This window comes from Phyllostomus discolor, chromosome 1 (genome assembly GCF_004126475.2).
Source record: "Phyllostomus discolor isolate MPI-MPIP mPhyDis1 chromosome 1, mPhyDis1.pri.v3, whole genome shotgun sequence".
Taxonomy (NCBI): domain Eukaryota; kingdom Metazoa; phylum Chordata; class Mammalia; order Chiroptera; family Phyllostomidae; genus Phyllostomus; species Phyllostomus discolor.
This window is the reverse complement of record NC_040903.2, coordinates 135307703-135331046: the sequence shown is the minus strand read 5'-3', so window position 1 is coordinate 135331046 and position 23344 is coordinate 135307703. Positions and strand designations below refer to the sequence as shown.

Genomic DNA, 23344 nt, shown 5'->3' with positions numbered 1-23344 from the left:
TAAGTGTGTATAAATGAGAAAGTTTACCTTTTCCAGGGAAGTAATCAAAATATTCCTTTTTGGAACACTGAGAGTATGAAAGGGAAATGATTACAGCTCCCTACTGACATACTCTTATGATTGACGGGAAAAACCAACATGCATGCCACCTGAGACATCTTGTTCAGGAACTTTCTGGAGGGTAGTAAATTGGTGTTGGCACAAACACAAAAAAATGAAATGACTTGATTCAGCACTTTTCAATTCTAAATCCCCAAACACTGAAATAAGAAGTAAATATTCATCAAATGATCAAAATTTATATTGATTTTTATTCTACATTAGCAGCTCAAAGTGGAGATTTTTGACCGGATGGATGTCGCTTTGAGTGATTCTCTTTGAAATAAGGATATAGGCACTGAGCTGAGTGCTACCATGCATTCCTGAACTGTGGGCCCTGATTATCAGAACCCTAGGAGGCTAAATTTTTAAAAGAACAGTATAAAGACACACTTGTTCAGTTCTGTTTTGATAGCTAAATTGTTATTATTAGTATGTAAAGTAATTCTTGTTGTTCCTGTTGCATTCCTTCCTTTCCATCACCATCTAAGGACGACTATTTTATAGAATTTCAAAGGAACTGGAGTGCATGTTATAGTCATAGAGTTAATAGCTGCATTTGCCAGCATAATTGTACTTGGGAAGGAACTGCCAGTCCTGCAGGGCACGAGGAACTAAGATTGTATCTTCACATTATACATCTTTAATTTTTTGTTTCTGCCGGGAAGTAAATAAGGATTTGCTATAGTGAAATTTGGAAGAGGGGAATAAGGACACAGCCATAGAATATAAACACAGACTTGATGTCTGTGTCATTGTGTAGAGATTTGCTAAGGAAGCAGTAATGGGAAAACATCGATTCTAATCGTCCCCTCCAGTCCACACAGTGTAATCATCTCTCTTCCCACCATAGCTCATGACATAAAATGCTGAATTTTTAATGATTTTAACTACTTGCATTTCAAAGACAAGGAGGGAAGTGGTGGATGAGGCTCCCCACAAATGCAGCTGTGTGATATATTTGTTCTTTATGTTTGTTAGGTGGGTGTGTTGTTGGTGGTGTTAATAAATGTCTAATCTATCTATTAAAATAGGGGAAGAGGACATTTTTATTTACATATAAATAAATGTAGAATAAATCATGAAAATAGCATTTATGTTAATTTTCCTGCCTTGTATAAAAATGCTTACTATTTAACAAATGTAATTAAAGACGGTTTTAAAAGTGAGTTTTCTAAACATTACAGTGAATGTTCTTAATGGTTTGCAAACAGCATCAAGTCAATGGAAATAAAGATGACCTCCTAAAGATATAAATATAGTATTTTTTACTTAAATCTGTTATCTTTTGCAGTTTTCCTGAATTAGTTATCCATGATTATAAATATAAATAAACCTTCAGAACCTAAGGCTAGTTTTTCTGGAGCTGCCAGTATGTGTGTAGAAGTTCCATATCGTAATGTACAAAGATTAGTATATGAGAGGTATATACTAGTCTTTGCTGAATATAATATTGAAATAACTTTGTGATTCTTGTTAAATTTTTGGTACATATTTAATTTTTAACAATAGGAAAATATTTATGTTTTTAAATACTTTTATAACTCTCTTACCCAATGATAAAGAAAATAGTCTAACAAACTTCCTTTGGCAACATTTTTAAAGTATAATATTGGTCTTCTTTTTTTTAAGATTTTATTTATTTACTTTTAGAGAGTGGGGAAGGGAGGGAGAAAGAGAGAGAGAGAAATATCAACATCAACGTACAAGAGAAACATCAATCAGTTGCCTTTGGCATGCCCCCAGCCAGGGACCTGGCCCCCAACCCAGGCATGTTCCCTGACCGGAAATCAGACAAACAACCTTTCAATTTGCAGGACTATGCCCAACCCACTGAGCCACACCAGTCAGGGCTTGGCCTTATTCATGAATGGATATTTTAGCTCTCATTATTTCATATAATTTTTCAGCAATTCCAGGTTATATGTTCCCTGAGGGCAGGCACCATGTCTGATCCAGGTGTGTATGTTGCTTGATGTTTTACACATAAAAGATTCTCAAGAATAAATGAAGACCCTTAATCAACTTTACTCTAAAGAAACATGTTTGTGCTCTAGTCCTACTACAACTCTATAGGAAAAGAAAGCTTTGGACTGAAGAATAACTGGAGATTCTCATTCATTATAATACCAAATGTTATTTGTATTAAGCCAGAATATAGCTAATCATGGATATGTGAATAAATGTCTTTAGATGGTTCTTTTCTGGACAAAGGAAATGCAATTTAAATTCAGTCCCTAAGGTGAATTATTTCAAGAAATTATGAACCACTAGCAATGATGACAAAGGCAAAAATGTACAAAATAGCCAGGATCTTAGATGGAAAAAAATCCAATACTGTAAAGGTGACAACTCTAAATCCTGGAGTGAGTGTGGGAATTCTGCCAAGTAAAAGAATGGAGACTTCCAAGTGTAGATTCTAATCAACTCTGGAAGGGCTTGTCAGGGCCTAGAGACCTGGAGGTGTTTCTAGAAGTAAACAATGTGGTCCAGTTGTAAGAGGGGTACTATGGAGAGGGAAGAGAGAAGGCATATTAAATATTTGTTTAAGGAAGAAGAGGAAAGGCATGTATTTAGAGATACTGCATCAAAGGCAGGAAAAAAAGATTTTGTGGTAAAATTATTTCCCAATGACAAAATTATAACCAGAAAAATTACAGTTCTCATCTAGTATATTGAACTGATCCCCATAACAGTTCTGAGTTAGTATGGACTCTTCCAAATAAGTTATGTTAAAATATTTCCATAAGTATAAATATCCTTAACTTTTGAAACAAACACTCCTTTCTAGGTCCAGTTTCCTAATTAAAAAGAAAGACAAACTGTGGCATTGTTAATGCCTTCTCCAAATGCCCAAACAACTTTTTTTTAAAAAAAATGGGAAATCAGATTTTATTAAGCTAAAACAAACTCCTATCCAGAAGACTTAAAACTTAGTTTTGGTATGGATTGTGAAGATTACCACATGAAGACAATAGCTGAAGTTTTCTTTCTACATGTGTGTGACCATCGGGGTTAGTTTCTACTATAATACGCAACATGTAAGATTACTGTTAGTTGAATAAAACATTACTGAAATATTCTTTAATTAAGAAGCTTTTCTTTTTTTCTTTCTTTTTTAAAGTAATTTTTATTTCTGTCAAAAAAATAGTCTTCTTTTTAAGGGAAAATGAAGCCAATGATTTTAAAAATCAAACTGAGATTTCAGATGACCTGTTTTATTCCTTTGTATATTTTAAGCCACTTCAGATTTTTCAACTCAGTAAAATTTATTCAGACAATTTGTAAAGTAGCTGTCACATACCATGTGCTATGCTGGGTGCTGAGGATTTAGCATGAACACATAGACAAAAGCCCCTGCCCTCATGGGGCTTCCAATCCATGGGGAAGAGCAGATAGACAATACAAAATAAATTTTGGCTAGATATGGTGAATATGCATGAAGGAGGATAGGAATTGCTGTGGGTGGGGTGAGTTGAAATTTTAAGTAGAAGATCAGAGAACACCTGAATGAGAAGATGACATTTCAGCGAAGACCTGTGTGAAGGGTGGCTAGGGACTAAGCTGTCCTGCAAACAAGACCAAGTGCCCCTAAACAGTGTCTACCAGCCCTGCTGGAGCTGGTCAGTGTAGGCTGAAGACTGAGGACTGAGTGCTAGCATAGGGCATGTGTATAAAAGCTTGACTAGAATGTGGTCAAGAGAAAATAGGAGAGGAATTAGACACAGTGAGCCTACATAAAGCATGTAAAGGTGATTTTGTTGTAATAGGGAACAGAGAAGAGGATAGATTGGGGTGAATTGGCATCTAGAGATTCTTTCTTTTCTTACCAAGAAATATCATTTTGGGGGGCTAATGGCAGAGATTAGTCTTAGAAATATAGTCAATTTCCACTGAAACAGAGGGGAAGGCAGAGAACTTGGACCAGGATGCAAGCAGGAGCATCTAACCCTAACCCTAGAGCTTGCACAACCAGTGGACCCCTACAGACCATGTCAGAGCACCACCGCTCTATCCCTTCACAGCTGATCCTCCATAGAGGGCAGAGGTTGGTGGTCAGTGGTCACAGACAGTCCTTGCAGCTGACTGGCCTGGGTAAATCCCTCCCATTAACCTGTCAATAGCAATCAAGGCTCAACTACAAAAGGAATGTGTACTCATACCACAAGAAGGGTACACCTCAAGCACTCAGCTTGAGTGATAGGGGAGGCTGTGCCCCTGGAGCCTACAGACACCTACTACCTTAAGCCATGTTACCAAGACAGGCAGTCAAAGCAGTTCTACCTAATATATAGAAACAGATACAGAGAGGCTGCCCAAAGAAACATGGCCCAAATGAAAGACAGATCAAAACTCCAGAAAAAGCTAAATGAAATGGAGATAAGCTCTCTATCAGATGCAGAGTTCAAAACACTAGTTATAAGGATGCTCAAGGAACTTAGTGAGGACCTCAGCTGCATAAAAAAGGTCCAGTCAGAAATGAAGCATACAGTAATTGAAATAAAGGACAATTTACAGGGAAACAACAGTAGAGTGGATGAAGCTGAGAATCGAGAGAATCAAATCAATGCTTTGGGACATAAGGAAGCAAAAACAATCAGAACAAGAAGAAAAAAGAATAAAAAAATGAGGTTAGTATCAGTAGCCTCTGGGACAACTTCAAGTGTTCCAACATTCACATCATTAGGGTGCTAGAAAGAAAAAAGAAAGAGCAAGAAATTGGAAATCTATTTGAAAAAATAATGAAAGAAAACTTCCCTATTCAGTGAAGAAATAAGCATACAAGTCGAGGAAATGCATAGAGTCCCAAACAAAATAGATGCAAAGAGGCCCACTTCAAGATACGTCATAATTAAAATGCCAAAGGTTAAAGATAAAGAGAGAATCTTACAAGCAGAAAGAGAAAAGCAGTTAGTTACTCACAGGGAGGGGGGAGTCCCATAAGACTGTCAGCTGATTTCTCTGAAGAAACTTTGCAGGCTAGAAGGGATTGGCAAGAAATATGCAAAGTCATGAAAAGCAGGGGCCTATAGCCAAGATTGCTCTGCCCAGCAAAGCTATCATTTATTATTGAAGGGCAAATGAAGAGCCTCTCAGACAAGAAAAAACTAAAGGAGTTCATCATCACCAAGCCATTATTATATAAAATGTTAAAGGGACTCATTTAAGAAAAAGAAGATGACCAAAACTATGAACAATAAAAGGTCAATAAATACATATCTATCAACAATTGAATCTAGAAAACAAGCTAAGCAAACAATAGCAGAAACAGAATCATGGATATGGAGTGCATTTGATGGTTTCCAATAAGAGGGAGGTGTGGGGGAATGGGTGATGAGGTGAGGGGATTAAGAAGTACAAATAGGTAGTTACAGAATAGCCTTTGGGATATAAAGTACAGCATAGGAGATAGAGTAGCCACAGAACTTATATGCATGACCCATGGACATGAACAATGGTGGGGGGATTGCCTGAGGTAGTGGGGGGTGCTGGTTGGAGGGGGGTGAAAGGGGTAAAATCAGGAAAACTGTAATAGCAGAATCAATAAAATATAATTAATAAAAATAAAACTAAAAGAATAATAAAATTAACATTATCAGGATACTTAACAGGATGCTGGGACATGCAGTTATAATGAAATAATTGATATTTCTTAACTAAATCAGTACTTTTTAAGATAAGGCATGTATTTGCATGTGATTACAAAAGTGAATATGTGTTTAATCCTTGAAGATTGTTAGAATTACTAAAATTTACTCCCCAACTATTTTGCTATTAGACACAGTATTAGACGGAAGTAAATGGTTGAGTAATTATTCAGGCTCCAAACACCATTGAATTTGGATCATATCAAGCCAAATTTAAATAAAGTATTTTAGAGCACTGTATCTTGTGTTCTGACTAAATTATTAATTTGTAATCTAAATTTGAAGAGGTATATCTCTAGTGATTTGGGTTCTAGGTGCATACAAAATAAAGAGGAAACATGTTACTAATGATAAGCAGCAAAGCAGTTACATTAAACCTTGGATAAAAGGGCAGCAGCAAAGCAGTTGTATTAAAACTTGATGAAAAGGCAGTGCTTCTAACTTTACTATGTGTATTAGTTTGCTGGAGTGGCAATAACAAAGTACCATATGCTGGGTGACTTAAACAACAGAAATTTATATCTCACAGTTCTGTAAGCTGTAAGTCCCAGATCAAGATATTGTCAGGTGTAGTTTCTTGCTTGTAAGTGACCACCTTTTCACTGTGTCCTCTGATGGCTTTGTCTCTGTGTGCCCCCTCTTCATCTTCTCAGAAAGCTACCATTCCTGTTGGATTATGGCCCAACCCTTCTCACCTCAGTTAACCGTAATTACCTTCTTAGAGACCCTGTCTCCAAATACAGTCACATTGGGGGTTAGGGCTAGAACATACAAATGGGAGGGGACATAGTTGAGCCAATACATTATGTTATAGGTACTAGAGGTATGAGTTAAAATCTCTTAGGCATTCCCCTTGGTTGGGGTACTGGGCTTTTGGCCTGATGGAAACTTGATTTCCTTCTCAATGTGATGCTCTCAAGTATGCCAGGAGGTAGGAGCTGTATGAATTTATTTGGACTAATCCATCAGATGACTATGTTGACATGATAGAAAGAGTGAGATGGAAGAAGATAAAGGCCACCACGGAAACAGTGACATTTTCTATTGGCACATTATTGGCAGATTTCCTAACCTGACATCCTCCATAGTTTATCCCCTTCACTTTAGCCTCTGTCCAAATGCCCCAAAGCTCCTGCCACCATTCTGTGAACATGTGGCATTCTTTCATGACTCTGGGCTTATGACCAAAGGAATTACTCTGCCTATAAAAGTATTCATCTACTTATTCACCTAAACAAAATCATACCCATATTCCCAGATCTGGCTTAAATGCTACCTCTAATAACTTTTTATTGCTCATTCCTCACCTCCAAGCAATTATTTGTTTTATTTCCATTTTCCCCTATAATCATTTCACTTGGCACACCTGTAATTACCTGTTGGCATGGCTCTTTCCTCCACTACACTGCAATCCCTTGAAAGGAGGGATTATGTTTTGTTCCAATTTATACTCACAGTCCCTCATAGAGTCCTTGACACATGATAAAGGCTCAGTGAACATATGAGTAACAAATAGATAGATGTATGAGTGTACAGTTCATTCATTCAACAGTTATTTACTAAGCCCTATATGTTCTAGATATTGCCAATGTGCTGGCAATATAAAATGGCAAAAGACACCTAGAGAACACAGTTCCTTTACAGAGCTTTGAGTGTGCAGAGACAGAAAAAGCATAGGCCAGAAAATACAAAAAAAAATTGAAATTGTGTTACGTGCTGTTAAGGAAATTACCATTGTTCCAAAATAGACAAAAATAGAGAAGATCTACTTTTGATAGGGTGGTCAGAAAAGGCCTTCCTGGGAAATAACATTTCAGTTGAGAGATGAAGGATGAGAAGGAGACATTCACAAGAGAATGTTCCAGAGAAGGCAATAACATGTGCAAAGTTCCTGAGACAGGAAAGAACTGTTTGAATAGCTGAAAGGAGGCAAGGATGACTGGGGCATGGTGATCAAAAGTGAGATAAGTAGGTCTGAGAGGGAGAAATATGGTCTGATGTAGGCAGGAATATAATCTCATGGGTCATGGGAGAAGTTTGTTCCTAGGTCTGACTGCAGTGTGAAACCAACTGATGTTTTAGAAAGGCCTCTCTAGCCACTGTAAGGGAAGAGACTGGAGGGGCAGGAATGGGTGAGGCAAATATATGTTAGAAGGTAATTGCTATTCTGCAGGGGAAAGATGGTGAAGGCTTGGGTCGGGCTGGCAGCAGTGCAGATGCAGGGGGAGGGGGACATACTGGACAGACAGCTGGAAAGAGGATTCAACAGATTTGAGGGAGTAATTGGCTGCCTTAAATGAAGAAGATGAAGAGTCAAGGGTGACTTTCAGGTTTCTGACCTAAGCAACAGATAGTGCCAGTCTTTAGAAGGAAAGGCCTAAATAGAGAAAGTCTGGGGGGATGTGGGGAGGATGCAAATGGAGAGTTCTGTTTTGAACAGCTACACCTAAAGTAAGTCCACGAAGCAATGTCATGTGATTGGTTAGATATTTAAGTGTGGAGCTCAGAGGAGAGGATTAGAAGCCATTACTATAATAATGGCATTGAAAGCCATAGAAGAGAGTATAAATAAAGAAAAGCAGTCCAGAATTAAGCCCTTAAGCAACAACCAGTGATCTCAGATGTGATTAAAAAATATTAGTCAATGAACCGTCTATAAAATGGGTTTGGGGATGGTGGAGAAGGGTGGAGGGAGAGCAGCGGAGTATCCTTCCATTAGTAAGTACAGCCCAGCAGTAACACAGGCCTAGACCAAAATAAGTGAGAACTGATCCTTTTTCTCTTCTCATACATTCTCATCCATGGTATTCTTACTTCATCTCCCGATGTCAATCGTTTCCTCTAGGTTTCTATTTCACTCTTAATATTCCTACTTGCTGGCTGAATATCTAATTTTGGGTATCCCACCAATAGCTAAAACCAAAAGACTCAATCAAATCCAGCTCATTTGTTCCATTTATTGTAGTATTGCTCTATTGATACTGCTATTCCCACTGACAGCACCAACCAGGATACATGAGGCACATCTGTTACTGACTCTGTTCCCTCTTGTTCTTTTTGTTTTCTTTAATGAGTTAAGTTACTCAGTCTTATTGGTTCACATTAGTTATATTATTCCATCAGGCTAAGCTTCCATTTGTAAAATATATTCACTTTTAAAAGTGTCCACTGTTATCATAAATGCTAATAAATACAATTCTTTTAATTAGAGATTTAGTGTTACCATTTTTTGTGAGGACTGTATTTTCTTCAAACATTTCACCTAAAATTTTACCTTTGGACTAAGATATAGTATGAAAAAAGTTATGACAGTTTGCAAAGAGATTTAGACTGGCAAAGCCATTCAACCTTAGCAGAAGGATCTACTTTGGTTCTATTTTTATCATCATGTTTAGGAGTGAATCATTGAAAGCAGAGATAGAAATGGAGATGGATAGGAAAGACTTGGGCCACCTAATTCATCTCCTAGTTAGTGCAGGGAAGTTTTTTATGTCAAATGCCTGTGAGATATTGTGCAATAAAAGTCTCAGATTACAACGTTTCTATCATTTTTGAGTTGCTTTCAGCATTGTTCTCTGAAGTTCATTCTGTGTATCTCTGCTGTGTGAGAGGTGTTTCTCTTTCTACATAGAGAAATGGCCTAGTGTCTAAAAGCGATAAATCCCAACTATATTTTTTTGTAGTGATGAGTCTGCATTAAGTCAACAACCCTCTTTATGGTCCTTTTTGTGACCAGTGGCACACATTTGTGAGAACAGCACCCTGAACAGCAGTGGTCCAGCTTTTTACCATAGGATGGTTAAAAACTAATAGGAACCTCTAGGGTTGAAACAGGCCCTTTGGCACCTTATGGTGCACGTACATTATTCTAACGGGGTTTCCAATAGCATTCGTGGTGTGAGATGACCTCATTATTCCTATAGTTTTGAGGAGGGGAAGACTGGTGAGGAGATGGCATTTGGGAGCATTATTTTAAAGTTCTTTGACTATTGTTCAATATCTCTCAGTTAACTCATTTATATAATCACATAAAATATTGTATGCTTTTTTGAAAGATATATTTTGTTGTCTTTTTTTAATCATCGACTCCCTCCCATTAAAAATTCTTAGGTCTGTGGGTATTATTCCTCCAAGTTGTATGGCATCTGCATATCTCCTGGTTGAGACTCTTCTATACCGTCATTACCATGCTCCAAACCTCCTCTCTGACACCCTTAATAAAATGCTAACCTTTGTGCCTTTCCACCAGCCGCACTCTTCCCCCAAACTGAATAAGCTCCATGAAACATTATCCTTTGTTTACAGTGTTTGACATAATTCTTAATCCAGTTGAGTCTGTTCTTGTTCAAGCCCATGAACAAGAATACTTTGGTCAAGAAAAGTTCACATGGACGGACATACAGCTTTTTAACTGATCTCTGAAACTTCACTTATGTGAATATAGTAATTTGGCATTTTTCAAAACTTCTTCCTTGGTAATCCAGAACATGAATAATTAGCGTTTGTAGAAAGCAACAGCACAGGAAATCTAGGATGGTTTGAAATCTTATATTTCATAAAATACCCATTTCCTTTACAGAGTCCTGATTTGCACTTTTAAGAAGCTGCCACTCTATAATGCTCTCCACCCCCCAACCCCTGACCCTGTCGAGTCTGTAAAACTGGAGACCAGACAAAAGGCTGTGGTTGGCTCTGGAGAGGAAGAGGCAAAGGTTGGGTCTGACTCTGTGTTGCTCACATGTTACAGAATTCTGGCAACTACCCAAGAGCTGACCCAGAACTGTTTTTCTTCGGAGAATATGTAATTAAAATATAAAGAAGTAGCAGTTTTAAGGCTTTTCAGAAATGGTAATGGATGTTCTTGGATTTAATAAAGTGTGCCAAGAGAAAATGAGTTCCTCTGGTCTGCAGTGCACATGAGCTCAACATTCCCCCCTCCCCTTTACCATGCATGGGCAGGCATGCCGCTGAGAACACTTTATTCCTGGTCTCATCTGATATACTAGGGACTCAGAAGCCACAGAGATCACAACAGCTGCAATAAATAAAGCATCTATTTAATACAGTTTCATGCCAAATATTATTCAGCATTCTTTTGTCCTTGGTTTGATGGAAAACAGCATGGTGAACTTACTACCTCTCCTTTACTTCAGGGAGCCCCGAGTAACTATGAAAGATTTAACAATTCAAACCTGCACATAAGCAAAACCACTATTCCCTCTGTTTTAAAATTATTAAGATGATAATACAGAGAACAGAAAAAAATGTAATAAAGGAAGTCTGTCGTCACTATTGAAGAGGTATTAGAATTAGTACTAGGCTTTTTTTATTCTCCTCTGGGAAGATAATGAGAAGCATTCTGAATGTGTCCATGCAAATACATGGGTTGGAGGGGGATCTTTAAAAAAATAAATGTTACATCTGTGGCAATATGAGGAAGAATATTATTAAGGAATTTCACAGAATTTTTATGTAAAGTCTCATCATACAGTATTATGATCTCAGGGATATTTTGTGATATTTACCGAGTCTTCTGAGAGTTCATTTATTCAGGTCATATTTTAAGGAGGAACTTATAAGATTCAGATCTAAACTATAATTCTGTAATATGCCCAGCTGATCCCATTAAATCCAACCCCAAAAGGAGCAGTATAATGATATGAACAATCCCCATTCTTTGAGTTGTTACACCTCACTTGAAATGCATTCCTTCTGGATTAAAGCAGCAATTCCTCTTTGTTTCTCTCTCTAGGCTGAGGTTCAACTATGCTACCTGGAAGCACAAAGGGATGCTGTTGAGCAGATGTCCCTGAAGCTGTACAGTGAGCAGTACACCAGCAGCAGCAAGAGGAAAGAAGAGTTTGCTGATATGTCAAAAGTTCATTCAGTGGGAGGCAATGGGTAGGGAACTATTCTTTTTGTTGTTTTATTCTCACTAATCTCTACTTTTTCAATGATTTTCCTCCACTGGTAGGCGTTAGGCAGGCATTTCTTCCCTAGCTAACAGACAAGAAGAAACTCAACAGACTAGGTAGGCATTTATGTGCTTTTGTATTCGTGCTAGAACCGAAGACTGTGGATTCTATCAGCCTCTGTCACCAAACCCAGAACTTCCTAACTTTGTTATGATTTATTTAAACACAGCCTCGTTATTTTACAAGTGTTTGTGTGACTGTATTGTGCCTATAGTATTGGTTGTTTTTCTTCATAAATTTATTTTTCAGTGTATTTCCCTCTTTTTAAACTTAACCATTTATATGGTAGAACATAATTTTCCTGAAAAATGCAGACATTTAATAATTGTTTACTGACTAGCTGGTTTGCTTCACATAAAGTCAATTAGAATGACAGACTAGCACTTAGATTGCCTACAGCATGTGAAAGGACCCGGACACTTCAGTGACCCATCAACAATCTCATTCAACCTGGGACATATGATTATATTTATATTATTCTAACTACTCATCTAATTGTGATATAGTCAGATATTTCCAAATGAATTTAGAGTTATACAAATATATATATGTATTTTCATTTTTTGTCTTTTCTGGCTTAATTCTAATATTTAGTAGGTGAATATTAGACAGTAAAAGTGTAGTAATGAAATTTAATTATTTCATAGTTTTAATGAGTTAATAATGATTATACTCATAAAAATGAAAACAGTATACTTTTTACTTTTATACTTGACCAGGCAACAAAGGGGTGAAACTGTTCCCCCAAGTCTGCTACATATTAATAGCATCTTATTACCCTGTGAGGTGTACCTCTAGCTAAAATATTCCCTGAAAAGGCAGGCAGAAAAAAAAATATTTTCATGTACTTGCTTGCATTTTATCTTTTAAGTACTTACAGTTTTGAATGGACTTTAATTTCCATATAAATTTTTATGATAAATTAAGTACACTGATTACAAATTTGTTTTGTCATATAATCCAGGGCCTAAGAATACAGGAAAAGGATCAGAGTCATAATTCTGTTTAGGAAATAGGGAATACATTTTGAAATTTATGTGTCTATATAATTTGTTGTTGCTATATCAGGATTTTTTAATCCATAGACATGCTACATGTATGTTTGATTCCTCTTATATAATTCAATAGACATTTATTCACAACAAGAAAAGCATAGGAGCAAATAAGAAAGAAAAGGTTAAAACTTGGAGCGTGAACAATAAGCTGTTCTGAGATCTTCATGTGCTTTAATTTCTCTAAATGCCTAAGTAGTCTCTGGTGTACACACAAGCACAAACTTTAGGTCACATTTTCATGTTTTCTAAAAGCCCTGGAAATTGAACAGGCACCACGTGCTTCTGACCTCAGATTCCAAGGACCCAACCTGAGCACTTACTCTGGGCTCCACAAATCATAAATCTGCCCTGGGAATTGCTTAGTTAACAACAAGCATTGTTCAGTGAAGTGGGAGTAGGTGAACTTGCCTGATATCTTTTGTTTATGCCCCTTGGGGTGCTGAAGGCTGTGCATTGTGCAGAAATTTAAGAGTGTGCTGAAGAAAAAGCAGCTATTTAATAGTAAGGACAAAAAACTATATACTATTTTCTATTTTCTGTTTACGTACAGAAAAGCATTGTGTGAGAAATGAATGTGGGTGAGGTTATCTGGGGTGTCTTGCCCCCTAGACTCTTTGCTCCCACAGTCAAATCCTTAATTCTGAAGCCTTAAGGACATAGTCTTGTAAAATTATCTGCTCCAATGACACACAAACTCTATTTCACTGTTTCTTTTATAGCATTGACTGATCATTATTTCTGATAAGCAAGTGTGGGAATAGTGTGGGCTTTCTATGGTCTTCATTCCATATGCAGATATCCAATCTACTAAAGAGAAAATTAAGTTGGTAATACAATTCATATATTTTTATTCCCTTCCCATGTCTACATGCATGCTAAGAAGAGTATGTATTGAAAAACTTATAAGACTACTCCAGGGAAGACTCAGGTGCTAGACAGAATGGTGATCTTAAATTTCTAAGAATTTTACACAACAAAAATATTACTTGGAATCACCCTGACTGGTGTGGCTCAGTGAGTTGGGCATTATTCCATCTTATATTAATTAGATATGAGAGCAGATTGGTGCCTTTTGATTCCTATCTATTTAAATGAAAGCATTTAGAGATTTTGTTATTCCTTTCATTACATAAATATTCACTGAAGACCTACTATGTTCATGGCATGATTCTCTGAACAGAATTTGTTAAGAACACTTACACTTTATATATTTGGAAAGTATAAACCTCCTTTTTTCCAATGCCTGTTTCTATTATAAAGTTGTGTAATATCATTTTTTTAAATGTATATCAAAGAGGCTGTTTAATTCATTAAATAGCATCCAACTTGTTGTCAAGACTTAGTATAGATTACAAACCATGTCTTTTGTTCAGCTTCTAAGTGATGGAACTGGAGGGCCAAAAGGCTGGGAGACTAGCTTGTTCAGGATGATGGTGCAAGATGGAGCCAAGACCCTAACTCAGAAACTGGGTCAAAATGCAGTGAACAATCTATGAAGACACACTTTGTCCTTTCTTTGAAGGATTTTATTCAGACCCCTGATAAACATTTTCCTCTAAATTCCATATTCTGCGTATTTCATGCTCTATGAAATTTAAATTGTGGTATCTTCCTGCTATGGAGAAGTGGAAGAATCTTAAGAAGATTTCATTAAAGTCACAAGGAAGTTTGGTCAAAACCATTGTAAGTAGGCTTAAGTGAAAAAAATAGTGTCTTTGATGATTACTTTGACAAGTAGTATTATGTACATCCTATATGAAGTACAGATATTAAAAAGCAAAAATAAAATGGCACCTTACCTTGAGAGGCTTACAATTTTGTAGGAGGAGACAGATCTGTAAAAAACATGTAGTAAAAGATCACAAATGAAGAGTTAAAAATCTGCATGGGGTTAGGGGGTGGGGCTCATGGAAGGCAGAGCTCAGTCATGACTGATGAGAGTGAGTTGGAGCAGGTCAGGAAAGACTGCACAGAGAGAGAACTCGGGATAATTTTTGAACGAAGGCAAGCTCAGGAGCAGAGCCTTTCAATTTAATCTGAACAAACATTTATTGAACATCTACAAAAACATACCATAGTCTCCACCTTCATGAAATTTACAGTCTAGCAAGGGGTACAGCATTAAACCAGTGTTTGCCTGTGCAGAGAAAGAGAAGGGAAGCAAAGGGTGATAGGGGAGTACAGAGCAAATGGGGTGGATTCCATTAGACTGGGCTGCGTCTTTTACCACACTGTACTCTGAATCTGGTGTGGTGGCTGGCAAATGCTAGGTGTATGAATTAATAAAAGTAACCTGGGGTTCAGAGAGAAAGTGAGCACAGGTCTGGAATCATCAGGTTGCCTGCTGTTCCCTATGACTGGAGAATAGGGTAGAAAGTTGGAGGGGGTGTGAACAATATGGCTTGGGAAGAAGGGGAAGTCCAGATCCCAGAGTTAATCATTGAATTCATGGTTCTTAACCAGGATAGTGTATCAGGATTACTTGTGGAGCTTGTAAGCTGAAAAATGCCTGCCCTCCCCTCCCCAGTGAAAATTCTGATTTAGTAGGTAGGAGTGGACCAAGATTAATAATTCTAATTGTTTACTTCCAGCTATGAACAATTGCTCTAGTGGTTTTCAAGATATCCACTCTGGACTAGTAGTAGCAACATCTCCTGGGAATTTGTTAGGAATGCCAATTGTGGGCCCCACTCTAGGTCTACTAAATGGGGAAGTCTGAGGGTCCAGCAATCTTAGTTTAACAAGTCCTCCAGATGATTCTGATGCTGTTTGAGAAACACTGCTTTGGTGTTAGAAATTTCAGGTTAGAAATTAATGGAAAAGGAATTAAGGAGTACAAATTGGTAGTTACAGAATAGTCATGGGGATATAAAGTACCACATAAGAAATATAGTCAATAACATTTTGGTAACTATGTATGATGTCAGATGGGTGCTAGATTTATCAGGGTGATAACTTAGTAAGTTATGTAATGTCCAATCACTGAGTTATACACCCGAAACTAATATAATATTGCATGTCAATTATAGTTGAAAAAATAAAAATTACTTAAAAGAAAATAGAAATTAATGAAGAATTTGGAGACTGAATTAGAAACTAAAGCCTGAAAGAACCAGTAAATATTGAACGAGAAGAATGATGCTCTATTTGCTGGTTCAAGAGGGAGAAAGAAAATAGGAAGCTTTGGATTCAAATGACTTTGGTGTCATTCAACATTTAATATTTACTGAGATACTATCAAGTGCAGACTGTTGTAAGCCCTGGGGAGGTAGAGACAATGGGAGACAAAGGGTGACAGATGTATGTAAATCAGGAAAGCCTTCCAGGAGAGGTCTGATGGAGAATGGCTCAGAGTCAGGAGTGACAATAAGAATATTTCTTGCAGAGAAAATAGTGTATACAAACAGCTGGAACCACAAAATATGTCCAGCATGACTAGATTGACAGTTTGTAAACAACATTCTAGCAGCAGTACAGAAAATAAGAGTGGCAAGGACAAGACTAGACAGTGCTTAGTTAACAGGCAATTCTAGTCATCCACGTGAGAAATAGGACCTGAACTAAGATGGCAGCAACAGAAACTGAAAGGAGGAAGTTGAACTGACAGGCCTTGGTCACCAACATTTATGGATGTTTCAGGCTGTGCCCCCTGTCAGATGGACATGTCATTTACTGAGGTGGGAAGTGTAGAGGAGGACCAGAAGGGGGGAAGTATAGTTCTCTTGATAGTCTGTGGAACATCCAAGTGAAAGTGCCCAGGAAGCAAGTCTGAAGCTTAAGAATGTTTTGGGCTCCTCAACCAACAACAAGGGCAATGTGGTGACTATGGGTGGCAGAGGCTGAGAGATATAGGAGCTTACATTTTGGTAGTCTATTCCCTACTTTCAGGTGGACATAAAAGTATCTTTAAGACTGTTAACTTATAGAAAATCTGACAGACTGATTACTAGTAAGGACATTGAATGAGTAATGAAAAACTTTCCAACAAATAAGTCCAGGACCAGATGGCTTCACTGGTGAATTCTACCAGACATTCAAAGAATTAATACCAATCCTTTTCAAACTCTTCCAAAAAATAGGAGAGGAGGGAACTCTCCCTAACTCATTTTATGAGGCCAGTATTACCCTGATACCAAAACCAGACAAGAACACTACAAGAAAAGTACAGGCAAATATCTCTAATGAACATAAATGCAAAATCCTCAACAAAATATTAGCAAACCAAATTCAACAATATATTAAAAGGACTATACACCATGATCAAGCAAGATTCTTTCCAGGGATGTAAGGGTGGTTCAGCATTCACAGAGCAGTCATTGTGATGCACAACATCAACAAAATGAAGAACAGAAACCATATGATCATATCAAAAGATGCAGAAAAGCATTTGACAAACTCTAGCATTCATTTATGATAAAAGTCTCAAAAAGCAGGCACAGAGGGAACATGCTTCAACATTACAAAAGCCATAAATGACAAGCCCACAGCTAACATCACCCTCAATGGGGAAAAGCTAAAAGCTTTTTTTCCTTGATATCAGGAATAAGAATGTCCACTCTAGCCACTTCTATTCGAGACAGTATAGAAAGTCATAGCCAAGCAATTGGTGAAGAAAAAGAAATAAAAGGCATCCAAGTTGGAAAATAAAAAATAAAACTGTCACTCTTTGCAGATGGAATATTGTATATAGGAAACCCTAAAGACTTCAAAAAACTTTCAGAACTAATAAGCACATTCACTAAGGTTGCAGAATGCAAAATCAATACACAAAACTCTGTTGTTTCTATACACTATCAGAAAAAATAAAGAAAATAATATCATTAACAACTGCATCATTAATAAAAACCTAGGAACAAATTTAAACAGAGATGACAGACTTGTATATGAAAAACTACAAGGCATTCATGAAAGAAATCAAAGAAATCACAAATAAATGAAAAGATATTTCATGCTCATGGATTGGAAAGATTAATATTGTTAAAATGTTCATACTACCCAAAGTAATCTATAGATTCAATGCAATCCCTATCAGAATTGTAATGATGTTTTTTCAAAGAAATGGGACAAATAATCCTAAAATGTGTATGAATACACAAAAGCGTGAATAGTCAAGGCAATCCTGTGAAAGAACAAAGTTTTGGAGGCATTACTCCCCTTGATTTTAAGCTATATGATAAAGCTACAGTAATTAAAACAGTATGGTATTGGCATAAAAACAGACACATAAATCAGTGGAATGGAACAGAGAGAGACCAGAAATAGGCCTATGCATATATGGCCAATTAATTTATGATAAAGGAGCCAAGAATATACAATAGGGAAAGAATAGTCTCCTCAGTAAATGATGTTGGAATATAGGACAGTCACATGCAAAACAATGAAACTTGATTATTCTCTCACACCATAAAAAAAAACCCCTCAAAGTTTATTAAAGAACTTAACAGAAGACCTTAAACCATAAAACCTCTAGAAAACATAGGCAGTAGACTTTTTGACATAGGTCTTAGTGATGATTTTTAAAATCTGACACCAAAAGGAAACCTACTGAATGAAAGAAAATACTTGTAGATCATGTATCTCACAATGAGCTAATATCCAAAACAGATAAAAAAAAAAAAAAACCTCATATGACTCAGTAGCAGAAAAGCAAGCAATTTCACTGAAAATGGACAAAAGATCTGAATAGACATTTTTCCAAAGAAGATATACAGATGGCCAATAGGTGTATGAAAAGATGCTCAATGTCATGGATCACTAGGGAAATGCAAATTAAAATCCACAGTAAGATACCACCTCACACTTGTTAAAAACTTTTTATCAAAAGGACCAGAAATAACAAGTGTTGACAAGGTTGTGGAAAAAGGAAACTCCTACCCACTATTGATGAGGATACAATTTCATGTAGCCACTGTAGAAAACAGTATAAAGTTTCTTCAAAAACATTTGATTTATTTGTTTATTTACAGTTGGGTGGGCATGTATCACAGGCATGATCACTGTTGTCCCCATTTTTTAAAATCTTTTTTTAAGATTTTATTTATTTATTTTTAGAGAAGGAAGGGAGGGAGAAAAAGGGAGAGATAGAGAGAAACATCAATGTGCGGTTGCTGGGGGTTATAGCCTGCAACCCAGGCATGTGCCCTGGCTGGGAATTGAACCTATGACAGTTTGGTTTGCAGCCCGCGCTCAATCCACTGAGCTACACCAGCCAGGGTCTGTCCCCATTTTTATCGATGAGAAAGCTGAGTGTCAGAGACAATACATTGCACCTGTGCTTGAAGTCACATAGCTCATAGCTGACCCCACCCATCAGGTCTACCCAACTATAAGCTCTGGATTTTTCACTGCATCACAAGAGGGATTTTTCACTCCCTCTTGGGAGTGCCTGCTTCTAAGGCCCTTGATGACACTGAGAAGGGTAAAAACAAATTAGTTCCTGATGCCATTATCCTCTCACATGTAAGCCCACCAGAGGCCAGAAACCCTTAAATTAGTAGGAACTGGATTGAAGCTGTGGGGGTGTCTATTGGTTTTGCACTGTGGTTTATAAATAATACTCTTTTTTGTGTGTTTATTTGTTTTTATTGTTGTTCAAGTACAGTTGTCTCCATTTTCCTGCCACTACATTTCCCTGCCTCACCCACCCTCACCTCCCACCATCAATCCTATCCCCCTTTGGCTGTGTCCATGGGTCCTTTATACATGTTCCTTGACGACCCTCTCCCTTCTTTCCTCCATTATCCCTCTCCCCCCTTCCCTCTTGTTACTGTCAGTTTGTTCTTATTTCAATGTGTCTGGTTATATTTTCCTTGCTTGTTTATTTCATTGGTTAGGTTCCACTTATATTTGAGATCACATGGTATTTGTCTTTCACTGCCTAGCTTATTTCACTTAGAATAATGCTCTCCAGATCCATCCACACTGTTGAGAAGGGTAGGAGCTTCTTCTTTCTTTCTGCTGCATAATATTCCATTGTGTAAATGTAATTTACAGTTTTTTGGATCACAGTTTTTTGATCCACTCATTTACTGATGGGTATTTATGTTGCTGCCAGCACTTGGCTATTGTAAATTGTGCTGTTATGAACATTGGGGTGCATGGGTTCTTTTCAATTGGTGTTTCAGGGTTCTTAGGGTATAATCCCAGTAGTGAAACTGCCAGGTCAAAAGGCAGTTCCAGTTTTAGTTTTTTGAGGAAATTCCATATTGTTTTCCACAGTGGCTGAACCAGTCTGCATTCCCACCAACAGTGTACTAGGGCTCCCTTTTTTCTACAACCTTGCCGGCACTTGTTGTTTGTTGTTTTATTTATGATGGCCATTCTGACCGGTGTGAAGTGGTATCTCATTGTGGTTTTAATTTGCATCTCTCTGATGGCTAGTGATGCTGAGCGTCTTTTCATATGTCTCTGGGCCCTTTGTATGTCCTCCTTGGAGAATGTCTGTTCTGGTCCTTTGCCCATTTCTTAAAAATATTTTTTAGTTTATTTTTTAGAGAGGGGAAGGGAAGGAGAAAGAGAGGGAGAGAAACATCAATGTGTGGTTGCCTCTCATGCACCCTCTACTGGGAACCTGGCCTGCAACCAAGGCATGTGCTCTAGACTGGGAATCAAACCAGCTACCCTTTGATTCGCAGGCCAGCATTCACCCACTGAGCTACACTAGCCAATGCTCTTTGCCTAGTTTTTAATTCAATTGTTTGTCTTCCTGGAGTGGAGTCATGTGAGTTCTTTATATATTTTGGAGATCAAACCCTTGTCTGAAGTATCATCCTCAAAAAAATTTCAAAAGAACTACCATTTGATTCAGCAATTTCACTTTTGGGTATTTATTTGAAGAAAACAAAAACACTAACTTAAAATGTTATATGTGCCCCCATGTTCATTGCAACATTATTTACAATAGCCAAGACATGGAATTCCCATTGACAGATGAATGGATAAAGAAATTGTCATATATAAATACAACGGGATATTATTCAGCCATAAAATGAATGAAACCTTGCCATATGTGAAGCATGGGTGGACCTTGAGGGCATTATGCTGAGTGAAATAAATCAGAGAAAGACAAATAATATATGATCTCTCTTACATGTGGAATCTAAAACAAAAACAAAAACTAAAAACTGAACTCATAAATACAGAGAACAGATTGGTGGTTGCCAGAGGTGGGTTTGGGAGAAGGAGAGTGGAGAAATGGGCAAAGGTGAAAGGAAGAAAATGCAGCTGATATAGAACAGACATAGAAATTTTGAATAAAAATATTTAAGAGATAAAGAAGTAAAGATTGCTTATTTGCTTTAAAAAGTCTAGATAATCAGAGCATATTGATTTCAGTTAGAATCTTTCCTGCTGTATTATATAAGTCTTCCAAAATAAAGCACTATGTCACTGAAAATTTCTTGGTGGTACCTTGATTGGCAGGAAATGAGTACTGCAGTTGATTATTATTTGCTATCTTAAAGCTACAGGTAAAAGCTTATTATGGGTGTACCTAGGAGTCATGCCCAATCTAGACTGGCTAGAAGGAGTCAGGGAGGCTTATGGGAGGAGAGAACATCTGAGCTGTCTTAAGAGATGCATAGATATTAGCCATTAGAAAAAGGCTGGTTACAGGTAGAGTGAGGATTTCAGTCACAGGACAGTAACTATATAGTCTGTGTGTGTGTTGAGGTTTCTATAAATCATAATTTGATGTTGAAACAGAAGAGAATGGAGACATTTTCCTGACTGTGCTTGGGGATCCCAGGGATGTTCTTAGGGACTGCTGTTTTCAGTCTCACCAGCCATAGGCCATGCTTCTTCTGGCTTTGGGTGAATTTGGACAGTGTCTACAAATGGAGATGTAGTCAAGCTTTAGGCCCTCTATTTAAGAATACAGGGGTAACTCACTCCACATCAAGCAAGGTTTTAGTATAAATTTTACTACCAAATCCAAATGGTATATGTAGGTTATTTCTACTTTAAATATATAAAAGTTTACAAGTCTGGCAAGAAAGATGAATCCCTTTTGTTTAGGAAAAAAGGCATTTCTGGATCAGTGTGAAACATACAAATGTATATAAAATATCTCCAGAGAGAAATGATATTGACAAATGAAAACAAATAAATCGCTATTTAAAATACTGTTTGATTAAAGACCAAATCTGATTCTCTATATTAAGCATTAAGATACACTAACTTACTGTAACCACCTGGGAAGGGATATAATCACCCTGGATTTTGCCTCTGCAGGGTGATATTTCTGGTTTTCTGTTGAACAACAGGTTAAAAGTAGTACCTTTATGTAGTTGAATGAATATTCATATTCACTCATATTTTCTCTCTCAGACACACACAGACACATTCACAAAATGACCATTTTGAATTTCTCTTCAATGGACTATTGCTACATAAAATATTTTCTCTTTGGTATGTACCAGCTGTAAAATGAAGTACTTATCTCTTATATGTGCTGATGTCGAGAACACTCTCACAAATAAATCACCATGCATTTCTGTACACTTTCTTCCTAGACTCTTGATCTATCTTAATCTAATTAATTGCTGACCAGTGTTAAATTCAGGTCCTTTTCGTCTCTTCTCTTACTGTGGTGTTATTATTAAATAGTATGATTCCAATGCAGCATTCAGTTAAAAAGGAGCAAAAAGTGTTTGGCTGCTATTCTGGGCTCTATGAAATACTGAAATGGGTTTTCTGAGAAAATAAAAAAGAAAACTCACTCATAGAAATGTATTCATTTGGGGTTGTGATAGTATATACTTTCAGTGTGCAAGTATATTAAACTAATTTTAGACCTAGACAGTCTTACAGTTTAGTGATCTAATGCCCTCTGTGCAGGCAGCCAACAAAGCACAAACCAGAGAGGCAGTGATACTTTCTGGGGAAGTATTACTTCAAAGTTAACAGTAAAGTCATATATATCTTACACCTTATAATACTCAATGTCTGTAATGTTTTGGAGCACTGACAGGGTGCACTGACAGGGTCCACTGAAGAGGGAGAGAGGTACTAAGAGGAATAATGAGAAGGTTCCTAAATCTAATCTACCTCCTTTTAATGTGCAAAGCTTAACTTTTTAAAATGTATTTCTTTCATGACTGGTGTGGCTCAGTGGATTGAGTGCTGGCCTGAGAACCAAAGGGTCTCTGGTTCGACTCCCAGTCAGGGCACATGCCTGGGTTGCAGACCAGGTCCTCAGCAAGGGGTGTGTGAGAGGCAACCACACATGTTGTTTCTCTCCCTTTCTTTCTCCCTCCCTCCCCATCTATAAAAGTAAATAAATAACATCTTTTAAAAAATGTATTTCTTTATCAATTCCCCCATCTCATTTACAAAGGACTTGAGTCAAATTACAAAAATATTATAATGAAATGGAATAAATTTTGTTGGAAGCAAGTTAGGCAAGAGTAAAATATGTGTAAGAAAACAAACAAATGCATATTTTTCATATCCTCAAGAATACTATCTTTGGCTCTAAGCTTTCCACACTCTAAGAAAAGAGTGAAATCTCATCCATCAGAAAATTCATAATGTCCTAAGATTACAACTAATACATTTTGGAGGGAGG

General features: G+C 37.2%; 1 protein-coding gene across 6 annotated transcripts in view; it reads left to right on the top strand.

Annotated features, from left to right (window-relative positions):
• Positions 1-23344, top strand: part of AKAP6 (A-kinase anchoring protein 6) — a 470989-nt gene that overhangs the window by 320796 nt on the left and 126849 nt on the right. For all 6 annotated transcript variants that reach the window (XR_004903997.1, XM_036029438.1, XM_036029433.1 and 3 more), the window contains exon 8: positions 11500-11648. Coding sequence is in view for 5 of the 6 variants with exons in the window: in XM_036029438.1 (XP_035885331.1) it covers positions 11500-11648 (149 nt within the window). In the remaining variant the exon portion in view is untranslated. The remainder of the gene's footprint in view (positions 1-11499; positions 11649-23344) is intronic.